The 22,459-nt window shown below is 40.8% G+C and overlaps 1 protein-coding gene across 5 annotated transcripts in view; it reads left to right on the top strand.

Moving 5' to 3' along the window:
• The window catches only part of plekha1 (pleckstrin homology domain containing A1), a 73,147-nt gene that overhangs the window by 24,109 nt on the left and 26,579 nt on the right, over positions 1 to 22,459 (top strand). For all 5 annotated transcript variants that reach the window (XM_033033783.1, XM_033033782.1, XM_033033781.1 and 2 more), the window contains exons 2-6: positions 9,518 to 9,678; positions 10,636 to 10,692; positions 12,508 to 12,553; positions 15,554 to 15,651; positions 21,930 to 22,064. In XM_033033783.1, coding sequence (XP_032889674.1) covers positions 9,538 to 9,678; positions 10,636 to 10,692; positions 12,508 to 12,553; positions 15,554 to 15,651; positions 21,930 to 22,064 — 477 coding nt within the window. In that variant the 5' untranslated portion in view covers positions 9,518 to 9,537. The remainder of the gene's footprint in view (positions 1 to 9,517; positions 9,679 to 10,635; positions 10,693 to 12,507; positions 12,554 to 15,553; positions 15,652 to 21,929; positions 22,065 to 22,459) is intronic.

Below are 22,459 nucleotides of genomic sequence, written 5' to 3'. Positions count from 1 at the left end.
AGCAAAGGAGAAGATACAGATTGCAGGATATAGTTCTCAGCATTATATGACATCAGTTCCATAAAAAAAGTCCAATGTCCTCATTGAGATAGAGGCGTATCATACAGTACCTTAGCTTACAGAAGGATTGTTCAGAAGCCTGATAAGAGTGGAAGAAGGTGTTCCTGTGTCTGGTAGTGTGAACTTTCAAGCTTCCGTACCTTCTGCTGGGCGGGAGCAGGGAAAAAAGGAATGACCAGGGTGAAACAGTCTGAGGAATGGTTAATGGAGTTTAATTCAGATGAGGTGTTGTATTTTGGGAAGTTAATCCATGGCAGAACCTTCACAGTGAATGGTACATCCCTGGGGAGTGTTGTAGAGCACTCAATTACTTTACTAGAAATCAACTCACGAGCCAAGTTGAATTTATTGTCATCGGCACAAGTACAATGAGATATATCCTTCTCTCCAGAGATGCTGCCTGTCCTACTGATTTACTCCAGCATTTTGTGTCTACCTACAATGAGATACAAGTGAATGAAAATACTCCTTGCAGCAGCATGACAGACATGTAGGCAAACACTCAAACAAATAGCACATGTGGAATATGCGTGACAATAAAAACAAAGGACTGCAAAAAATAGACATTAGTGCAAAATACAATGTGGAAAATGTTCATGGTAGTGCACATGATGGCTCATGGTGTTCTATTCTAGTCTAGACTAAAAAAGTATCTGTTCTCCCAAGCCTTTCCTGACGTCCTTTGAGCGAGGGCTATTTGTATATATGTATGTAGCTTGCTTGTGTATACTATTCTTATAACAAATGTAAAGCACTTTGGTCAACAAGAGTGTTTTTTAAATGTGCTATATAAATAAATGTGACTTGACTTGACTATTCTTGTGATAGGATTAAGGTTGTGCGGATTGGTTCAAGAACATGATGGTTGTAGGAAAGTAGCTGTTGCCCTTGCCCTTGGAAATGCCACACCTGGCGGGTCGATCCTTGTTCTTGTTGACATTAAGTGAGAGGCTGTTGTGGTACCACTGAACCAGGTGCATTATCTCGCTTGTGTGATAACTCATGATTCAATGACAAATTTTTAGATGGTATTGGAGCCATACTTAACCACACAGTTATGGGTGTAAAAAGAGTAGAGCAGGCAACTAAGCATGTAGCTTTGATGTTGTCCTGTGTTGGTGGTCAGTAAAAAGGCGATGATGTTATCTATCTGAGTGATTTGAGGTCTACCGATGAAGTAAAGGATCCAGTTGCAAAGGGAGGTACAGAGGCCCAGGTCTGATGCTTCTGGTGGTGTGCAGCCCAGAGGCCTTGATGATGATTTTGGAGATGATGATAGTGTTGAATGCCAAATGTTGAAAGTCGAACCGGAGCCTGACACACGTGGTCCTGTTATTCAGGTGGTGCAGGGCATATGTTCTAGGAGCAAATTTAAGCCATTCGGCCCATCAAGTGTTCTCCGCCAATCAATCATGGCTGATCTATCTTTCCCTATCAACCCCAATCGCCTGCCTTACTAATCAAGAATCTGTCAATCGCCACCATAAAAAATATCAAATGACCTCCACAACTGTCTGTGACAATGAATTCCACAGATCCACCACCCTCTGATTAAAGAAAATCCTCCATCTCCTTTCTAAAGGTACGTCTTTTTATTCTGAGGCTATGGCCTCTCGTCCTGGACTCTCCCATTAGTGGAAACATCCTCTCCATATTCACTATATCCAGGCGATTCACTATTCAGTAAGTTTCAATGAGGTTACCCCTCATCCTAGGTTGTGGAGTGGAAGTGGCAGATACCTGCCAACAATGGCAGATATTTCTGGGAATAATACGGAAGGTGCAGGATCAGTTCATTCCAAAGAGGAAGAAAGATTCCAAGAGGCGACTGTGGCTGACAAGGGAAGTCAGGGACAGTATAAAACATAAAAGAGAAGTATAACATAGCAAAGATGAGTGGGAAGCCAGAGGATTGGGAAACTTTTAAAGTGCAAAGAAGATAACTAAAAAGGCAATACAGGGAGAAAAGATGACGTACGAAGGTAAGCTAGCCAAGAATATAAAGGAGGATAGTAAAAGCTTCTTTAGGTATGTGAAGAGGAAAAAATTAGTTAAGACCAAAGTTGGACCCTTGAAGACTGAAACAGGTGAATTTATTATGAGGAACAAGGAAATGGCAGACGAGTTGAACAGGTGCTTTAGATCCGTCTTCACTGAGGAAGACACAAACAATCTCCCTGATGTACTGGTGGCCAGAGGATCCAGGGTGACGGAGGAACTGAAGGAAATTCACATTAGGCAGGAAATGTTGTTGGGTAGACTGAAGGCTGATAAATCCCCAGGGCCTGATGGGCTGCATCCCTGGGTACTTAAGAAAGTGGCTATATAAATCGTGGACACATTGGTGATCATTTTCCAATGTTCTATAGATACAGGATCAGTTCCTGTGGATTGGAGGGTAGCTAATGCTATTCCACTTTTTCAGAAATGTGGGAGAGAGAAAACGGGGAATTATAGACCAGTTAGCCCGACATCGGTGGTGGGGAAGATGCTGGAGTAAATTATAAAAGATGAAATAGCCGCACATTTGGATAGCAGTAACAGGATCGGTCCCAGTCAGCATGGATTCACGAAGAGGAAATCATGCTTGACTAATCTTCTGGAAATTTTTTGAAGATGTAACTAGGAAAATGGACAAGGGAGAGCCAGTGGATGTAATGTACCTGGACTTTCAGAAAGCATTTGATAAGGTCCAAGATAGGAGATTAGTGGGCAAAATTGGAGCACATGGTATTGGGGGTAGGGTTCTGACATAGATAGAAAATTGGTTGGCAGACAGGAAACAGAGTAGGGATAACTTCCAGAGTGCAGGCAGTGACTAGTGTGGTACCACAAGGCTTGGTGCGAGTACTACAGCTATTTACAATATACATTAATGATTTAGATGACAGGATTAAAAGTAACATTAGCAAATTCGCAGATGACACAAAGCTGGGTGGCAGTGAACTGAGGAGGATGCAGGGTGACTTGGACAGGTTGGGTGAGTGGGCAGATGCAGTTTAATGTGGAGTTGAGTATAGGAGCAAAGAGGTCCTTCTGCAATTGTACAGGACCCTAGTGAGACCACACCTGGAGTATTGTGTGCAGTTTTGGTCTCCAAATTTGAGATTCTTGCTATTGAGGGAGTGCAGTGTAGGTTCACGAGGTTAATTCCTGGGATGACAGGACTGTCATATGTTGATAGAATGGAGCGGCTGGGCTTGTATACTCTGTAATTTAGAAGGATGAGAATCTGGAATTCTCTGCCTCAAAAGGCAATGGAGGCCAATTATCTGGATGTTTTCAAGAGAGAGTTCGATAGAGCTCTTAAAGATAGTGGAGTCAGGAGATATGGCGAGAAGGCAGGAACGGGTTACTGATTGTGGATGATCAGCCATGATCATATTGAATGGCAGTGCTGGCTCGAAGGACCAAATGGCCTACTTCTGCACCTGTTGTCTATTGTCTGTTCAGTGCCGGTGAGATAGCATAGTCTGAAGAAGGGTCTCGACCCGTAACGTCATCCATTCTTCTCTCCAGAGATGCTGCCTGTCATGCTGAGTTATTCCAGCATTTTGTGTCTTATCAGTTTAAACCAGCATCTGCAGTTCCTTCCTACACATTTTCTGCTGCTGACCTGTTGGGATGGGCAGGCGCTTTTTGTGGATTTGAGATTGGATTGAGATTACAGGGCTGTCAGAGGCTGTGGGTGTCGGTATATCAATGTTCTCACTTTCAAAGCATGTCTAAAAGGTGCTGTGCTCATCTGGAAGTGATGAGTATTTGCACTTAGGCTGCTGATCTATCTGAAGAAGGTTCCCAATCTGAAATGTCGTCTTGGCCTTTTCTCTTCACAGATGCTGCTTGGCCTGCTGAGTTCTTCCTATGGTTCTTTTTTTTCTCTTATTGAATTATGTATAGTACTTTGTTTCCTCTTTTATTGAACTGTGCCTCAAAACCAACTACCTGGCCAAGCTTTTGGCGGGCTGCCATATCATCTTAGTGTTAGATTTTGTTTAATAATCATTAATATTTAATAAATTAATATTTGTTTGTAGCGTATATAAATGCAAATTGAAATGCGTGCCGAAGGACTAAAATGGGGTAGATGGAATGGAGAAAACTTGCATGTAGTACAGGCACAAACCAATTCTACTGTGCTGAATGTAGACAAAATGCTGGAGAAACTCAGCGGGTGAGGCAGCATCCATGGAGCGAAGGAATAGGTGACGTTTCAGGTCGAGACCCTTCTTCAGACTGATGCTGTGACTACTGTACTGAATGGTGCTTCTGTGACGCATGCACCTTGTAATCGTTTGTAACTTTTGTTCTAGTCCCATTAATATTTTTGCAGCCATGCAGTTGCATTTTTAAAGCTCATTTGCATTGATGTACAAGGGGGCCTAGTATCTAAGCGTAGAGGATACCAGAGTAACGTATTATTTCATCATGATGTGTATGGAACACTGCCATATTTTTTTTAAAGCTTGTCGAACATTACTGGAAATTACTTTGGATGTGTCATAGAATTAGCCAGAGAATTCCCATAAAGTTGAATAAGGTTTCCAGTTAACTCTTGGAGACCATGGAAGATGTTACAAAATTCTGATATTTTAAAAGAGCTTTTTAAACGTTTACGATTTAAGAATGAATCTGATACTACAGGTGCACAACCTTTTATCCAAAAGCCTTGGGACCAGACACTTCTCGGATTTCGGGATTTTTCGGTTTTCCGAACGGAAGATTTTTAGCGTAGATTTTAACATGTGGCTCAGTGGTAGAGTGCTCGGCTCGTGGTCGCGAGTTTGCGCCTCGATCCCGGCAGTTGCCCGGTCAGGGCCGGCCTTTAGCCGATAGGACCTATTTCTCCCAATTGAGCCCCGCGCCTAAGGGGGCCCCGCGCTAGAGTAATCAAATCAATTGGAGCAAAGATCTTATAGCGCGCAAGATGGTCCACTCCTGCAAAATACAATGAACTGACGCGTAGTCCGCACCGGAGCATAACCTGCGTCATTTCAGTAACCCCGACCCGACTTCAGTTATGCCTCTCGCAGCGTTGCGGGGGAACAGTTTAGGTGTTGTTAAATGTTTTAAATGTTTTTTATCACTTCCTTTTTAAACGGCACATGCCTTGTACTTTTTAAACGGCACATACTGCAGATGCTGATTAAACTGAAGACAGACACAAAAGGCTGGAGTAAATCAGCGGATCAGGCTGCATCTCTGATGAGGAATACGTGACAATAGGAGGAAATGGGTGATATTTCGGGTCGACTTTTTCAATAGCTGCCATGAGGGGAGAAGCGCCGGTACCAAGAGCGAGCGAAAGCATGGACAGACGGACGAAAGCAACGTTCATAGAGCGGCGTTGGTAGACATTTCGGGTCGAGACCCTTCTTCAGACTGATAGTCAAGGGAAAGGGAAACGGGAGATATCGGCATATCTTCCATTCACTTGTCCTTAGTACCGTCCATAGCTCTTGCTCCTCTTTCCCCTGAGTCAGTCAGAAGAGGGGTCTCGACCCGAAATGTCACCTACAAAGATCTTTGGTCACCTATTCCGACCTATGATCGTTGCTTTTGTCCGTTCTGTCCGCGCGTTCGCTCGCTCTTAGTGCCGGCGTTTTTCCCCTCAGACTCCGCCAAACAAACACACACACAGCATGTCTAGCAGATCGCTGCGGGCCGAGAGAGAGTAGAGAGGTAGAGGGGGAAGAAAGGGGTAGATGGGGAGGGGGGTGTGAGGGGGAATGGAGAAGGGTGAGGTGCCGTCACGCTCCCGGGGCAGCACTCCCGTCCCTCTAGTCGCCGTGCTTCACGCACACAGCCCCGGCTCCCGCCCTCCCCCCTCTCTCCAGGAAGACACGGTGAACAATACACGGAGGGCCGGGCCGGGGGTTACAGCAACGTTTACAAACCTCGGACTCAGCTCACGTCCGGACACAGGCATCTGTTCCCGCCGCTGGACCTCTCCCTCCCTTCCCTCCCTTCCCTTCTTCTCTCCCTTCTCTCCTTCTCCCCTCAGACTCCGCCAAACAAACACACACACACACACACCCACAGCATGTCCGGCAGATCCTTCCTCTCTCTTTTCCCTTCTCTCCCCTCCCTTTGCCGAAACCCTTCCTCAGACTGATAGGGGGGGACTGATAGGGCAGTCTGAGGAAGGGTTTCGGCCCGAAGCGTTACCTATTTCCTTCGCTCCATAGATGCTGCTGCACCCGCGGAGTTTCTCCAGCATTTTTGTGAATCCCTTGACCTAGTTCAGTGAGTGTCCACCGAGGGTCACCCGGAGAGGTGACCGCGGAACCTCTCCAGGCGACCCTCGGTGGACGCTCACTGTACTAGGTCTAGGGATTCCTACTCTCGCGGGCAATATACCCTCCCTTTTTTCCAGAACCGAAAACGTCCGATTTTCGGAGCTTTTCGGTTTCCGGAATTTCGGATAAAAGGTTGTGCACCTGTAGTGTATTTTAGAGATACAGCACATTCTGCCATTCTGCCCACTGGGTACACGCCGACCAGTGATCCCATTTTTATATTAGTTCTGTTATCCGACTTTCACATTCACTCCCTATATAATAGGGGCAGTTTACAAGGGCCAATTAACTTGGAAACCTGTACATCTTTGAGATATGGGTAGAAATCGAAGCACTTGGAGGACACTCACACATGTCACAGAGAGCATGCAAACTCCACACAACAGGATCCTAGGTCAGAATCAAACGCAGGCCTTTGGTGCTGTGCGGCAGCATCTCTACCAGTTGCTTCACTATGCTGCTCGTGTGTCATTGCTTTAAAAGATCATTGTTAATATTTTTGTGATTTTTACTTGACTGCTGATAAAGACGATAAAAAGGGTTTAAAAGCTCTTAAAACCATGGAAAATACAGAAAATGGAGCAGCTTTGTGGATAGTATTCTCTTCTCAGCTATTTATTTGGAATTGATGAATAAACAAGTGTCCGAAATACTTGTGTACACCCAAAGCACAATCCAAGAAAAAATGTTGATGGCTGGAAGTACATTTATAATATATAGGGGTGTATTATAATTAATACACGCAACCTGTGTTGAATTATCTGTCCAGCGAAATAGGGAATATTTCACTTACAAAGAATAGCCTTCATTTGTTAATGAAATAATTAACAAAGGGCCAATTAACTCAATGTCACACACGTGACTGAAAAACATGAAGTTTGTGCCATCTGAAAACCGCAGCTTTGATAATTTTTAAGAAAGAACTGCAGATGCTGGAAAATTCGAGGGTAGACAAAAATGCTGGAGAAACTCAACGGGTGAGGCAGCATCTATGGAGCGAAGGAATAGGTGACGTTTCAGGTTGAGACTTGAGTCTGAAGAAGGGTCTCGACCCGAAACGTCACCTATTCCTTCTCTCCATAGATGCTGCCTCACCCGCTGAGTTTCTCCAGCATTTTTGTCTAGCTTTGATAATATTAATTTTTCATGTCAAAAGCTAGCTTTATTGTGCTTTATTGTGCCTTGCTTTTCCCAAATATGAATTCACTAAACTGTCATTTTTAATTAATAAAGAACTAATTAATTGGTCACACATGTGACCGTGATCACACATGTGGCATTTATGGTCACGTGTGTGGCAAAGCAATCCATGAATGCACTCTGTTTATACCTATCATTGCTCCACGTCCTGACCAGATTACCCATAAATATAATGGTATAGTCCGCTTAGTTATTGCAGGAATATGATCTGAGAAACAATGGAGTAATTGTATGTTATGCCAGTGTCTAGCACTTGGCCCACACATGGTTCACACACATTACCAAAATACCACACAAAGTACACTGTATGAGCTGGTCATATGCCTGCTGGACAACTGGATGCACCTGTTCAAGAAGGAACTACAGATGCTGGAAAATCGAAGGTGGACAAAATTGCTGGAGAAACTCAGCGGGTGCGGCAGCATCTATGGAGCGAAGGAAATAGGCAACGTTTCGGGCTGAGAAGGGGTGGAGACAGCAAGGGCTACCGGAAATTGGAGAAGTCAATGTTCAGGCCACCAGGATGCAGACTGCCCAAGCGGAATATGAGGTGCTGCTCCTCCAGTTTCCGGTGGTGCTCACTCTGGCAATGGAGGAGGCCCAGGACAGAAAGGTCGGATTCGGAATGGGATCTGTACAAACTCTTCACTACTGCTATACATTTCTGAGCTGTTTTGAGCTTGAAAATGATTTGAAGATGAGCATTTTACACATGCAGTTGATTTTAAATATTAGAGTTAATTATATGGAATTTGTTCTATGATTACAACCTTTATTTCCAGGTTCAGAGACTCACTCTTTACAATATCAGTTAAAATCATGAACATCAATAACCAAAGATAGTTATGTTTTGTTGTGGTATCCACTACCCACATGCTGCCATATCTGCACATATTCCCTCCATGCATGTCATGTCACACACGTGACCATCTAAAAATGTCACGCATGTGACCAAATGTCATCACATAAAATAATACATTAAGATTCTTGTGAGATTAATCTTATTCGTTGCTATATTCCTACCTACAGAACTATAATACATGTCTGCTAAAGATATGAACATTCTAGCTTTTAAAAATTCATAATTTGTAAGATAAAACTGAGTTATGTAAAAAATGCTTCCGTGAGGTCACACACGTGCCCAGTCATATTTGACCTCTGACCCTAAACATTGTCAGCATGACATATAAAAATTTCACTTGATAAACTTAGACATATTTAAGTCATATATACAGTACAATACAAGATACCTGTAAAGCTTTCAGAATTAGAAGGATCTATTCCACAATTTTCCATATTTTTGGTCGCACACGTGACTAAGAATGGCCCTACTAACCTTTCTGTCTTGGTCCGCCAGAGTGGGGCCACAAGCAAACTGGATATTCTATTTGGGTAGAACCCAGCAGAATGAACTTTGAATTTTCGAATTTAAGGTTAAAATTCACCCCACTATTTTCTTTCCCCCCCCCCCCCCCCCCCCCCCCCCCCCCCCCCCCCCCCCCCCCCCCCCCCACCCACTGCTCCCTGTGCCCCGCCCATATGCACACCTATTTCTCCCACAATCGTGGCCCCCACTCTCTCCTTCAACCAATATCCCTTCTGACATCACATTTCACTCCTCTTGTCTCCTCACCTTGCTGCATTCTGTCTTTTCATTTGTGGCCTTTGTCCACCTATCGGCCAATTAAAACCACTTCACCTGTATCCATCTATCATTTGCCATACTCTGTACTGTATCCACCTCTTCTAACTTTCTCCCCCTCTCCCACACCCCCACTACAATTAGTCTGAAGAAGGATCCCAATCCAAAATGTCACTTGTTCATGTTCACTCCTCCATTTTGTGTGTTTTTTTTCATTTCCTGTTAGCACTTGATATGTTTGATTACAATATGTTTTCTGTTTACATTTTTTTTTGGAATGTCATTCGTCAATGGTAGGAATTTATTTCCTTTACAGTGTGATGTGGAGAGTCAGAAATGCCTTATGTGGATCGACAGAATCGTATTTGTGGATTTTTAGACATTGAAGAAAATGAAAACAGCGGAAAATTTCTACGTCGATACTTTATACTGGACACTCGGGCAGATAGTTTGCTGTGGTATATGGACAATCCACAGGTCAGCAACTTTTTTCTGTTAAACTCGTGCTATTACTATAGATTTTAATATTCAATTCTATGTAGACAGTACTTCTGCATGAAATGGATATGATGCAAATGCCATATATTGTAGTCGGTATGAAGATATTATAAAAAGTTCATTGCTCATTCTGAAGGGCTTCAAGAGTCATAGATAAATTGCACAGTCAATCTACTAACCCTGATGCCTGTTGAGACAATCAGGTCATACTTAGATCATAACATATTCCCTGAACCTTGATTCTTTTTCCCTCAATATTTTCTTATTTGCTTTGAATAGGAATGTGCAAGTCTGTTTCCACCATTCTTTTTGGGGGGGAACTTTGTGTTCATGCTTACTTAAATTGACATCCTAGCCCTTTGCAGCAATGAAAATGCTTCCCCTTTATTCATTGTGTCTAAACCTTTATGATATTGATTAAATTAAACAAATTACCACTCAACATTGTTACAATATGAACAATGATCCCAGGTTTTCTGAAAAAGCAACTTGTGCCAAATTTTTAAGAAAGCTATTGATGTAATCTATCTCGGATTCCATGGTTCCCCTGTGTAGCTATCATCTGCAGTTATGTACACCTTTCCCATTTTGATGTGTGAACCGTATTTCAAAATTGTATGTCATAATTTAGAGCATCTGAATGTATACATTTGAATATAACTGCAACTGGGATTGTAAAAACAATTGATTTCTTCCCTCAAGTACTTATTATCCAGTGCCATTCATTATTTGCTTCATGTTGATCTGTTATTTTAATTCATACTAATTTGCTTAGCGGTAAATAGTGAATCGCTGTGATTGTATTTATTTTAGATTATATTTCAATAGCAAATTAAACCTTTTAGATGCAGCTGAGTTGCATTTAATGAATGATAAAATCTACTGCAGAACTTGCTGGAGTTTAATTTCTATTTTCAAATTTCTGCTTAATTGTAGAATCTGCCTTCAGGAGCCTCACATGTTGGAGCTCTTAAACTTACCTACATTTCCAAGGTAATTCTTCGTTTTGATGGAATTTATTCTAATATATAGAAATATCAAAATGTTAGCATTTTTTGCCGTACAGAAAAAAATGAAATCTTTTTCAATATTTGACAGTATTGATGTCTTTAATATCACCCATGTATTACATTACATTACAAGATAACTTGTATGAATATGCACAAATTTGTAAATTGGGAATCTAAGTTTAGATATAATCAGGACTGTGTTCTGAAATTTAATGTTTTGCTAAATTATGAGCTTTTTAACCAAAATAAGCATTACCATATGAACTATCTTTATTGAAGGTAATATAGACTATTTTGGAAAATAATATAATTAGATCAAAGCTAAGAAAAACTATTGGTAATGTTACTCAGTCAACTGAAGTAATTGTTTGAAGTAACATGAAACTTTATTGATTTAATTAATTTATTAAGCCACTAAAATAACATTTTTGGAGAGAGTAGGTGAGGGAATGGAGGTTTGTGGTGCTTTAGTATAGCTCATTTTTCTAATTCTTATCTGCCTTATCTAGTATTTGTACCATTTTGTAATCTGTCCTCTGGTGAATTCCAGTTTAGCTCACTCGACAACAAGGTTTTTGGTATCTTTCTATTTGGCTTTATGTTAATTTGTCCTTGCATATTTTCTGATTTTAAACAATTCGCTCAGTTTAGCACCTTAATTGTGTATTTTTTAGGTGAACCAAATCTGTTCATGTTTAGTAAAGGATTGAATTCACTTTATAAAATCTCTTGTATTGGGTGGCACAGTGGCGCTGCTAGTAGAGCTGCTGCCTCGCGTCTCCAGGTTCCATCCTGACCTGAGGAGCTGTCCGTGCGGACTTTGCACGTGATCCCTGTGGCTGTATGGGTTTTCTCTGGGTGCTCTGGTTTCCTCCCACTTCTCAAAGATGTGCGGGTTTGCAGATTAATTGGACTGTGTAAAATGTACCCTGTCGATGAGAAAATGGGATAATATAGAGCTAATGTGAATGAATAATCAGTGCGTTGGCATGGACTCGTGGGCCAAAAGGCCTGTTTCCATGCTGTATCTCTAAACAAAACTAAATCTGACAGTTTGTCATAAAATGCTTTTAAAACTTCTCAATTGGCACCCTATAGGGTATAATGCATCAGCCATTCTCCAAACTGCATTAATTAATAGTAACAATGTAATACTGGTTGAGTCAAAACAAATTATCAGGGCATTAGATGTCACTCACATGAGCTTTCAGAAGATGCTTTTTGATCTTTTCTGACCATTTAAGGGCAAGCTGAAGTTTTACTTTGTCTCTTGGAAAGGTGGTGCTTCTGAAATTGTGGTTTTGCCCTTATCTTTGTGTGTCAGCACAAGCTATACTGGATTACATACCTTGCCAAGTATACCAAGATCTGCAATTTTCTGTATTGAAACCAAGAAACTACAGTTGGGCCAATTAATTCTGGAGACGGAAAGCCACATGTGCACAATAATTTTACGTTGTCTGAAACAATTCCCTGCAATTACAAATTCTTATTGATGCTCTGTTTCTTTGCAAGACAATGCTGAATACATTAAACAGCCAAATGTGGAATTCAGAATATATGAAAAAGTGTATACTATTGTTGTGAAAAGTAGTTTTGATCACCTTAATTTTAATTATGGAATCATATTCTAGCAACTTATTCTAAGGGTTCTTTCAAATCCACTGTTTCACGCATTTCCATTATCTACAATAATTTAAAATTAATGTTTTAAACATATTCTTTTATCTGCTGAAATCTGGAAAAATATAGCATTTTTTTTTTCTTGTCCATTGATTTGGTGCCTATCATTTGTTAGGTCAGTGATGCAACAAAGCAACGACCAAAAGCAGAGTACTGTTTTGGTAAGTGTTATCCAATGTTAAATATGTCTTCATTATCAGTTGACACCATCAGTGATATTGATAATTCTATTTTAATTTTGACTATTTAATTAGTAGTCTATTAAAAATTTAGAGGAAAATAAATGTTAATTTATGCAATAGTTTGTCATATCCCCAGCATCCTAAAGTGCCCATCTGGATTACTAATGAAGTGCAGTCTAAATTAAGAGAGACTTGCATTTTTATAGTGTTTTTCATGATAATGTGACCTTATTGTAATCTTGGAAATTTATAGCTAACTTGCACACAGCAAGTCCTACAAATAGATTTGTGAAAATGAAGAGCACTTAATTAAGAAAAACATTAATTGAAGAATAATTATTAGTTATGCTTGAATACTGAACTTATGGAAAGAAACTATCCTACTTCACTTCCCTACAGCACACACAACTTTACTTTTAACTAAAAAGTATTGCACTTTGTGACTCTACTGACAGTAAAAGGTTCTTGAAATGCTTTACTGGAGAGTCATCCAATATTGTGTTTGCATTCCTCTCAAGTGGAATCAGATTGCACACTCTTGATATAGATCACCAGCTCTTTCCTGGCAGAGAAGCAGCAATGAATTGAATGTACAGACGACCACCCTCCCACCCCCTTAACCTTCATTAGGGTTGTGTTCCTAATGAAAGGACTGTATCACAATTTTCTGTTACATGACACTGCATCACCTGTACCAGCGTCAAAATATGAGAGTTTAAAAAAATTAACTTTTGTGTTTATTTACTATTTACATTTTACATATTAATTTATACGGCTGAATTTAATTTCAAACTTCCAGGTTGTGGTTTGTGAATTCTGTAATGTCAAACTTCAGTACTGGGGGGGTTCATCTGTAATTGAAGCAATAAATTACAAATGTTGGTAATCTAAAACACCAAACAGAAAACATTGAGCAGGACCGGCAGCATTTGTGGAGAACAAAACATCTGAGTCGAGGTGATTGACCTGAAAAATTGACTATTTCTCTCGCCATAGATGTTGCTCGACCTGCTGAATTTTTCTGACATCTGTTTTATTTTAGGTTTACAACATACAGTTTTGCATCAATTATCAAACCAATTCAGAGCTTCAACTGTCAAGTAATTTTTGATTCTTTCTAAATTCTTGAGTTTACAAAGACTGAAAAGGAGTTTAAGTAGACTTAACTAACATTGAAAGTCATTCATGAAAAATATTAAACCTAATAAATAGATGATAAAATATAAGGCAAAACACAGACCTTTTTTGTCTCTCTTTAACTTCTTCATTCAAGTAGACAATGACATCAAAATCATTGCCAATCAATATGCCAGTCATGGCAAAAGGTAAGGGGCAAAATGCATTTGACGTGTCAGCAAATATGGTTGCACTTGCCCCCAGTTGCAGTGCTGAGACAAATGGTGAGGTTGAAGGTCAGAAGGTATTGGACCTTTTAGTGCAATTTTCACCAGTAATACAATATATTGGCATGTATGCTCACACTAACCAGCGTAATGCTATGAATCCAGTAGTCCCTGGAACTGTGGGCTGTGAGACGCATTGTGTGGGCCAATATGTAATTATTCCCATGGTGTACCCGTTTGTATGTTTGTGTGTTGTATGATGAATAGATGGGGTTTGGAAGTTAAACTTGAATCTGACATAAAACTGGAAGCAATTGGGACTTGAATGTTTGATGGGATGGGGTGTAGGAGGATAAGATGGGAGCGATCTTACTGTATGTTTGTGCAGATTTACAGGTTTTTTTGTGAGATTGACAGAAGCATTGAAAAGCAAGTCAAAGATGCATCATATCCTACAGATCAAGCAAATGTATTTTTGAAGTTATGTGGATTCATTTAATTAATGACCCATGTCCTAACCATGTCCTAATTAGACACACTTAACCTTGTACAGATGTTTAAAATTTGTGACTTTATCTCAGTAGCAGGTTGATATAAACTGCCATTGTCCAGATTGAGAATGATATGGCAAATGTAGTGAACTGCAATTTAGCAAATTTGGCTCATGTTTTATGAGAAAATTGCTTGGTAACTACCTGCCAGCAGCATGGAATTTTTCGAAACTTTTTTCAAAACCTTTTCCAAGAAAATCATTACAGCCTCTAGTGACAGTTCTGAAATCTTATTTACAATAGATGAACAATCTAACCATATCATTTGGCGATTAGACGTGAAAATTGTTTTGACAGTGATTTGTTATCTTTTTTAAAAGGATTGTTGTGTAAGACTGAAAATACCCTGACAGAGTAAATACCTCTGCTACTGTATATAACCACATAGTGTAATACTTTATTTCATTAAGCTAGCTCATGTGGTTTAAGTTTAATGTTATTGTCAAACCACCATGCAGTTGTGCATAGGTGGGTTGCATCTTATTTGAGATTCTTGTTAACCTACAGGATCTTGAAATTTTCATGGATGATAAGATTCAGTACAAGTATTTTAGTGTTTTGTGCAGCTGTGTTGCGCACCTGTAGATAGTACACTGAAGAAAGTCCATCAGATATTTGCATTCGACAGAAATCTGTAGAAATGTTTGCAGTAATGTAGTGTTCTCTTCCGTCTGCACTGCATACTAGATAATGTCTTGGTTGATAACCAAGCATGGACCTGCATCAGAATATTATACATTGCATTTTCTTGAGAACTGCAATGATAAACTCACAACAAAGTATCATAAAGTATTCTGTTCAGAATATACCCTAATCTCTAATTTTGAGTTGAGAGAATTTAAATAATTGAACAAGAGAGAGTTGCCTATATCATAAACACCTCTAATTTGTATCATAATGGTCACATTTACCGAGGTTAAAAAAATGTATATTCCAACATTTATTTAAACCAATATTTGCAGTCAGATATTACTGCACTAGTCTTAAAAATAATAAAATTTGTAGATATAAACCAAAACAGTGATTTATAGTTGCAAAACTTTACTTATGTGTGTGTAATTTATACTCTACTTGTGTCCTAACAGTCATTAATGCAGGGATGAGAAAATACTTTCTGCAGGCTAATGATCAGCAAGACTTGGTTGAATGGGTGAATATTCTGAACAAAGCCACCAAGATCACAGTAAGTATTGCTCATTTACATTTTATTATAACGCAATACTAAATAATAACTGACTATACATATGCTGTTTGCAACTAGATTAAATACTCTCTTTGGAATGTTAATGGGCCTGTCCCACTTAGGCGACTGCAGGAGACTCTACGTTCTCCACATGTTCGCGGGTAGTTGCCGGACAGTCGCCTTCGCGGTCGTGAGGAGTTCCTGCATTCTGGGAACTAGTCGCGCCTCATTATGGTCGACACAAATTTTTCAACATGTTGAAAAATTAGCGGTGACCAGAATGAAGCTGCCATGGAGAGTAGCGAGAATTCTCGTGCCGTAGGTGCAGTGGTAGTGGGTTGCCAGGAGGGCGAAGGTTGCCGTAGGTTGTAGCTGGTGCTGACCGGTGAATTTCATTGGTTCATTGAGGAAAAAAAACGTAAGCAGTAGTTTTCAGAATCAAGGATAACCGACCAGTAATGTTAATGTCCGCCGAGCTTCACAGCCGTATATCTCTAGCTTCTTAAAAGTTGTCTCCACTCCTTCCCCTCACCCCCCCTCTTTTAAAGGATATACATGACCCTTCCCGTACACTGTGCTTTCACCGTCTTAATTACAGCGCCAACCTTCCTGTACATTGCGGTGTGTGTCTATCACGTTGGCTTTGCACCATGTGAATTTCACTCAGACAACTTGCCCTGTCCCCCGCCTGCATAACGGGCTGGTGAAGGAAGCGATGTGTGTGTGTGTGTGTGTGTTCTACTCTACTCTACTCTACAGACAGTCGCTGGAAAAATCGCCAAAGTGGGACAGGCCCATAACATTTTAATGTGTTTCCTATGACAAGTTTATTTTCTTGTGGCACAGTTGCAATACTGTTTTGCAGCTCCAGATCCCAGGTTTGAAACTGATCCTGGGTTCTGCATTTGTGCATGTTTTGCCTTTGATTGCGTGGGTTTTCTTGGGGTGCTTTGGTTTCCCTCGATATACCAAATATTTGATGGATGGTTGGTTACTTGTTCACTTTAAATTGTTCTATGCACTGTTGGGAAGTGGGGGTATCGTGTGGGGGTGTGTACAGGATGCAATTGGTTGACTCAATAGGACTGATTGAGGGGAAATATGGGATTTGTGAAAGTGGATGCTTTGTAGATGATCTGAGATTTGTTCCCCCCCCCCCAAGATAATAAACTTCTTCTTTATCGAGTCCACATACAAGATTAGAAATTGTTCAGTCAGAGCATGCTTCTCGACATTTGCACAATGGTGTCTGTGTTGCGCTTCTTGTGCGTGGTGGTGGAAACGGCCTCAAAGTGAATGCTCTTTCCTTGACCACAGACAATAAACTATACTATATGCATAAACACATTTTAATTCTGGAAGTTAAGTGGCAGAGTGGGATTAAACTAGTTGTTCTTCAAAAGTGCTTCTGCAGGTTTGATGGTTAGGATCTGTAAATATCATCTTTTCACTATAGAAAAGACAGGATAGACATGGCAGAACAGATGATGGAAAATATCTTTAGACAGGGAAAATAGGTGAAAGAATATCTTTAGACAGGGAAAATAGGTGAAAGAATTTGTGCATCATTTTGATTATTTAAGTTTGGCTTCTCTGCATAGAGTGTGTCGTTCGTTCGGACTGTCATGAGGGATGGTATCAGCTCCGAAGAACAGAATGCACAATTAGTATGGATGGGGATAGTATAGTATATCACATAGTACAGGAACCGGCCTTTTGGTCCATCTAATCTGTGATGACAACACAGTAATGCCTAACTACGCACATACCATTTACCTGCATTAGACCTGTACCCTTCTATGCCTTTTCTATGAGTACCTGCCCAAATGCCTTTTAAAAGTTGTAATTGTACCATCCTCCTCCATCTCAGGCAGTTTGTTCCTTCCAATCACTCCCCTCTGTGTGATAAACTTGCACTCATTTAAAACCTGTGCCTTCAGCTTTAAACTGCCCTGTCCTGAAAAAAAGATGCTTACTATCTATTCTATCTGTGCCTCCATGTTATAGACCTTTATAAGGTCATCCCTCAGCCTCCAATATTTCAGTGAGAATATACCCAGCCTATCTAATCTCTTCTTATAATTGCAGACTTTTATTGCAGGCAACCTGGTGAATCTCTTCTCCAGTCTCTGTTACTACCACATCCTTCCTATAGAGTAGTAACCAGACTGTACAAAATACACCAAATGCAGTCTAACCAATATTTGCTGTAGCTCTTGTTGGGAGTGTCACTGGAAAAACGTCACTGTTCAGAATGAATCAAGTAATTTGTGAAGGATTTTGATCTCAGGCTGGATGCATCAAATTGGTAAAACTAGTTTGGAAGATGAGTTTGTAGAATACATTTTTGATAATTTCCTTATAGCAAACTGAGTAGCCCAGTCTGCTTATCTTTCTTTTGTGACCTATCTGCTATTCCCAGAATCAATTGGTGAACCTTGCTTTGCTCTATCACAAGCATATGCATCCTTGATAGGGAATTTACACCTGCACACAGTATTTCCAGATGGAGCAAGACGACTCTACTCTTGTGCAAGTTCTTTGCAATAGATGCCAGGGTACTGTGTTACCTGCATGTTAATATTAAGTGATTTGTGTGCAAGAACTTTCAGGTCCTTTTGAACACCAACCACTTTTCAGTCTTTCACCATTTGTAAAAGGAAAGTAGAACCAGAGAGTACTCTGAAGAGGAACATAAAACCAGGCTGCAAGAACTTCTGTAGATATGTACAGAGAAGATTAGCTACAGTTAATGTTAGTCCCTTGCATACTTGAGATAAAAGAAATTATGTTGTGAATAATGAATTGAAAAAGCTCTCTTTTTATCAGCATGAACACTCACTTTTTCCAGATTGCATTCTATCTACCATTTCCTTCGCATTCATTTAACCTGTATGCCCCCTGAAAGTGCATCCTCCTCCCCAGTAGAGTTGTCGCCCAGCTTTGTATCTTCAGCAAGATATCTTGAGAGCTCTGTTCCATAAAATATTAAGCCTGAAAACTGAAAACTATACAATGAATTTATAAATGCTAATTTGATTTGTCTAATCTATACATAGGTAGCTATTGTCCTACGATTATGTACACGCAACTTTCTGATTTCCACTTTGCCCTGCAATACCACCATAGTTCAGAGTGCTTTGGACAATTTCCATCAGTATTTCAGCCCTTTGCTTTTTCTCAACTCCATCCAACCGATTCCGTTGCTTCATTCTCTGAACCAAGATCCTTCCCTTCCACTTTCTTTATTTCACTGGGATGTTCAGCATAAATGGAAGACTTTTTGCTTGGGTTTCAGAATCCAGAAGGACGAGGTGTGGCCTTAAATTATGATTTGGCTGTTTGGAACTGGAATGAGTGGAATCTTTACAGCAGTTGTAAATCTTTGTAATTATCTAATTCTGAAGTTATGGATGTTTAGATGTTAGGATATTCGATGCTAAGGTTGATTGATTTATGAGCACTGAGGGAATTGGGCAGTAACTGGTCTCCACACAGGATCAGTCATGGGATCCTGTTCTTATTTGTTTCTTGTTTCTCTTCTCGTTATTCGGATATTAATTACTATTTAGCAGAGATTGAGTTCAACAAATATGACGATTTAAAAAACACACCTGGAGTAGTTGCTCAATTGGCTCTCGAGCTTGATCTCTTGGAAAATATGCATCTTTGGGATCTTGCCAGGGTTGTGCATGTTAGAACATTATTAGTTTGTTACGTACTTTGTCCTCCAAGCTTTTTGACTGCATTATTGCTTTCTCCCTTAATCATGCCTCAGCTGATGGTAATTTTCTCTGTAACCACAAATATTTCAATGTCAACTACTGTTGACAAATGGTTTTGCTTAATATCATCTCCCAGAGAAGGAATTCTCTTCCGAGTGTTTCCCAATCAGAAACCTTGGATGAACTTTGAGATCCGCACTCTCCTGAAGTCCAGACACAGGGCATTCACCTCCGATGATACAGTGGCCTACTTGAAGACCAGATACGACCTTGGTAAGGCCATCAAAAAGGCCAAAAGGGACTTCTGCTCCAAACTGGAGGACGAGACAGATGTTCGGCAGCTGTGGCAGGGTCTGAATGCAATCACCTCCTACAAGGCAAAACCAGGAGGCAGCTCGAATGCCGGTGTAACATCACTCCCTGACGAGCTCAATGCGTTTTACGCACGCTTTGACAGGGAGAATACTGATGTGCCTTCCCGATCCCCCATTCGCTGCGATGGCATTTCAGTCTCAGTCACAGAGGCCGATGTCAGGAAATCCTTCAGAGGGGTGAACCCCCGAAAAGCACCTGGTCCTGATGGTATACCCGGTCGTGTTCTAAAAACCTGTGCGGACCAACTGGCGGGAGTTTTTACGGACATTTCCAACCTCTCACTTCTGAGGTCAGGTCCCCACCTGCTTTAAAAGGGCATCAATTATACCAGTGCCCAAGAAGAGTAAGGTGACATGCCTCAATGACTATCGACCAGTGGCACTAACGCCGGTGGTGATGAAGTGCTTTGAGAGGTTGATCATGGAGCAAATCAACTCCTACATCGACAAAAACCTGGACCCACTGCAGTTCGCGTACCGCCACAACAGATCAACGGTGGATGCGATCTCGCTGGCCCTCCACTCCGCACTGGACCACTTGGACAACAAAAACTCATATGTCAGGCTGCTATTCATTGATTACAGCTCGGCATTTAACACAATCATCCCCTCCAAACTGGTTACCAAACTCGCAGAACTGGGTCTCTGCGCATCCCACTGCAACTGGATCCTTGACTTCCTCGTCCACAGACCACAGTCTGTTCGTATTGGTGGAAATGTGTCAGCCTCAATAACAATCAGCACGGGAGCACCTCAAGGCTGCGTGCTCAGCCCCCTGCTGTACTCACTCTATACCCATGACTGCGTAGCGAACCACAGTGCGAACTCCATCATCAAGTTCGCTGACGACACCACTATTGTGGGGCGTATCACTGATGGGGATGAGTCAGAGTACAGAAGAGAGATCGAGCAACTGTCCATATGGTGCCAGCGCAATAACCTGGCCCTCAACACCAGCAAAACCAAGGAACTGATTGTGGACTTTGGAAGGAGTAGGAGGGGGACCCACATCCCCATTTATATCAACGGGTCGATGGTTGAAAGGGTCAAGAGCTTCAAATTCCTGGGCGTGCACATCTCTGAAGATCTTTCCTGGTCCGAGAACACTAATGCAATCATCAAAAAAGCACATCAGCGCCTCTACTTCCTGAGAAGATTACGGAGAGTCGGATTGTCAAGGAAGACTCTCTCTAACTTCTACAGGTGCACAGTCGAGAGCATGCTGACCGGTTGCATCGTGGCTTGGTTCTGCAATTTGAGTGCCCTGGAAAGGAAAGGACTACAAAAAGTAGTAAACACTGCCCAGTCCATCATCGGCTCTGACCTTCCTTCCATCGAGGGGATTTATCGCAGTCGCTGCCTGAAAAAGGCTGGCAGTATCATCAAAGACCCACACCATCCTGGCCACACACTCATCTCCCTGCTACCTTCAGGTAGAAGGTACAGGAGCCTGAAGACTGCAACAACCAGGTTCAGGAATAGTTACTTCCCCTCAGCCATCAGGCTATTAAACCTGGCTCGGACAAAACTCTGATTATTACCAACCACTTTCTGTTATTTGCACTATCAGTTTATTTATTCATGTGTGTATATATTTATATCATGGTATGTGGACACATTTATCTGTTTTGTAGTAAATGCCTACTATTTTCTGTGTGCTTAAGCAAAGCAAGAATTTCATTGTCCTATACAGGGACACATGACAATAAACTCACTTGAACTTGATCTTGAACTTGAACAATATTCAATTACTATGTTTAACACAATTAGACATACTTAAATAGGCAAACATAGAAGGAAAGACACAGTGCTGGAGTTCTCAGCAGGTCAGACAGTATCTCTGGAAAACGTGGATAGGTGACATTTTGGATCGGGACACTTCAGGATCATATAAGGATATGTAGGACCATATAATGATATGTAGGATCATATAAGGATATGATCCTAATGTGGGCAAATGAGATTAGCGCAGATCGGCAAAAAGGTCAGCATGGCCCTCATAGGCCATTTGGCCTGTTTCTGAACTGTACAGAATCTATGACCTAGCTAAGACTGCCACTCTTGTTGGTGATATCACTTACCTTGGATTGTCCCTTCTGAGACATGTTTTGAACCATTAGGTAAAATAAATATGCACATTGTTAATTGTATTGCTCTCCTAACTTTTTTTTGAACATAGGTGCCAAAACCAGCAGATGTTCAGCTGAGCACGGAAAACCAAAATTGCCTTGTGGAGGGGCCATGTGCACGGAAGACTGGGCCATACAAAACAGAAATAATTGGTGGTGTTCCAATTATAACGCAGACCAATCAGGTGAAAAATAATATTAATGTATTAACCTAACTAGCAAATTACAATGCTATTCAAAACAATATATGTTCGTGCAACAAAGTTGACAATTTTATGGCTAAAAACTACCTCTATTGAGTGGATCAATCAATATTTTTAAAGTCAATTAATTATTCGCAAAACCCTGTGGTGCACATGAATTTATTTTTGCAATTTTAATCTAGCTCAAGTGGTTATAAATCTCATCACAGCACAAATTGTTGTTATAACATAATTGAAGTTATAATAACAATTTTGTGCCGTGATAAGATTTATAACCACTTGAGCTGGATTATTAGTATTCCTCTGACACTCATGATGTGGGAATTGCAAATATAACATTGGCTGAACTGAAGGAGAAAAGTTTTATCTGAAGTTAG

Source organism: Amblyraja radiata, chromosome 15 (assembly GCF_010909765.2).
Source record: "Amblyraja radiata isolate CabotCenter1 chromosome 15, sAmbRad1.1.pri, whole genome shotgun sequence".
NCBI classification, from domain to species: Eukaryota; Metazoa; Chordata; class Chondrichthyes; order Rajiformes; family Rajidae; genus Amblyraja; species Amblyraja radiata.
Note: the sequence above shows the minus strand (reverse complement) of the source record. Positions and strands in the feature narration are given on the sequence as shown.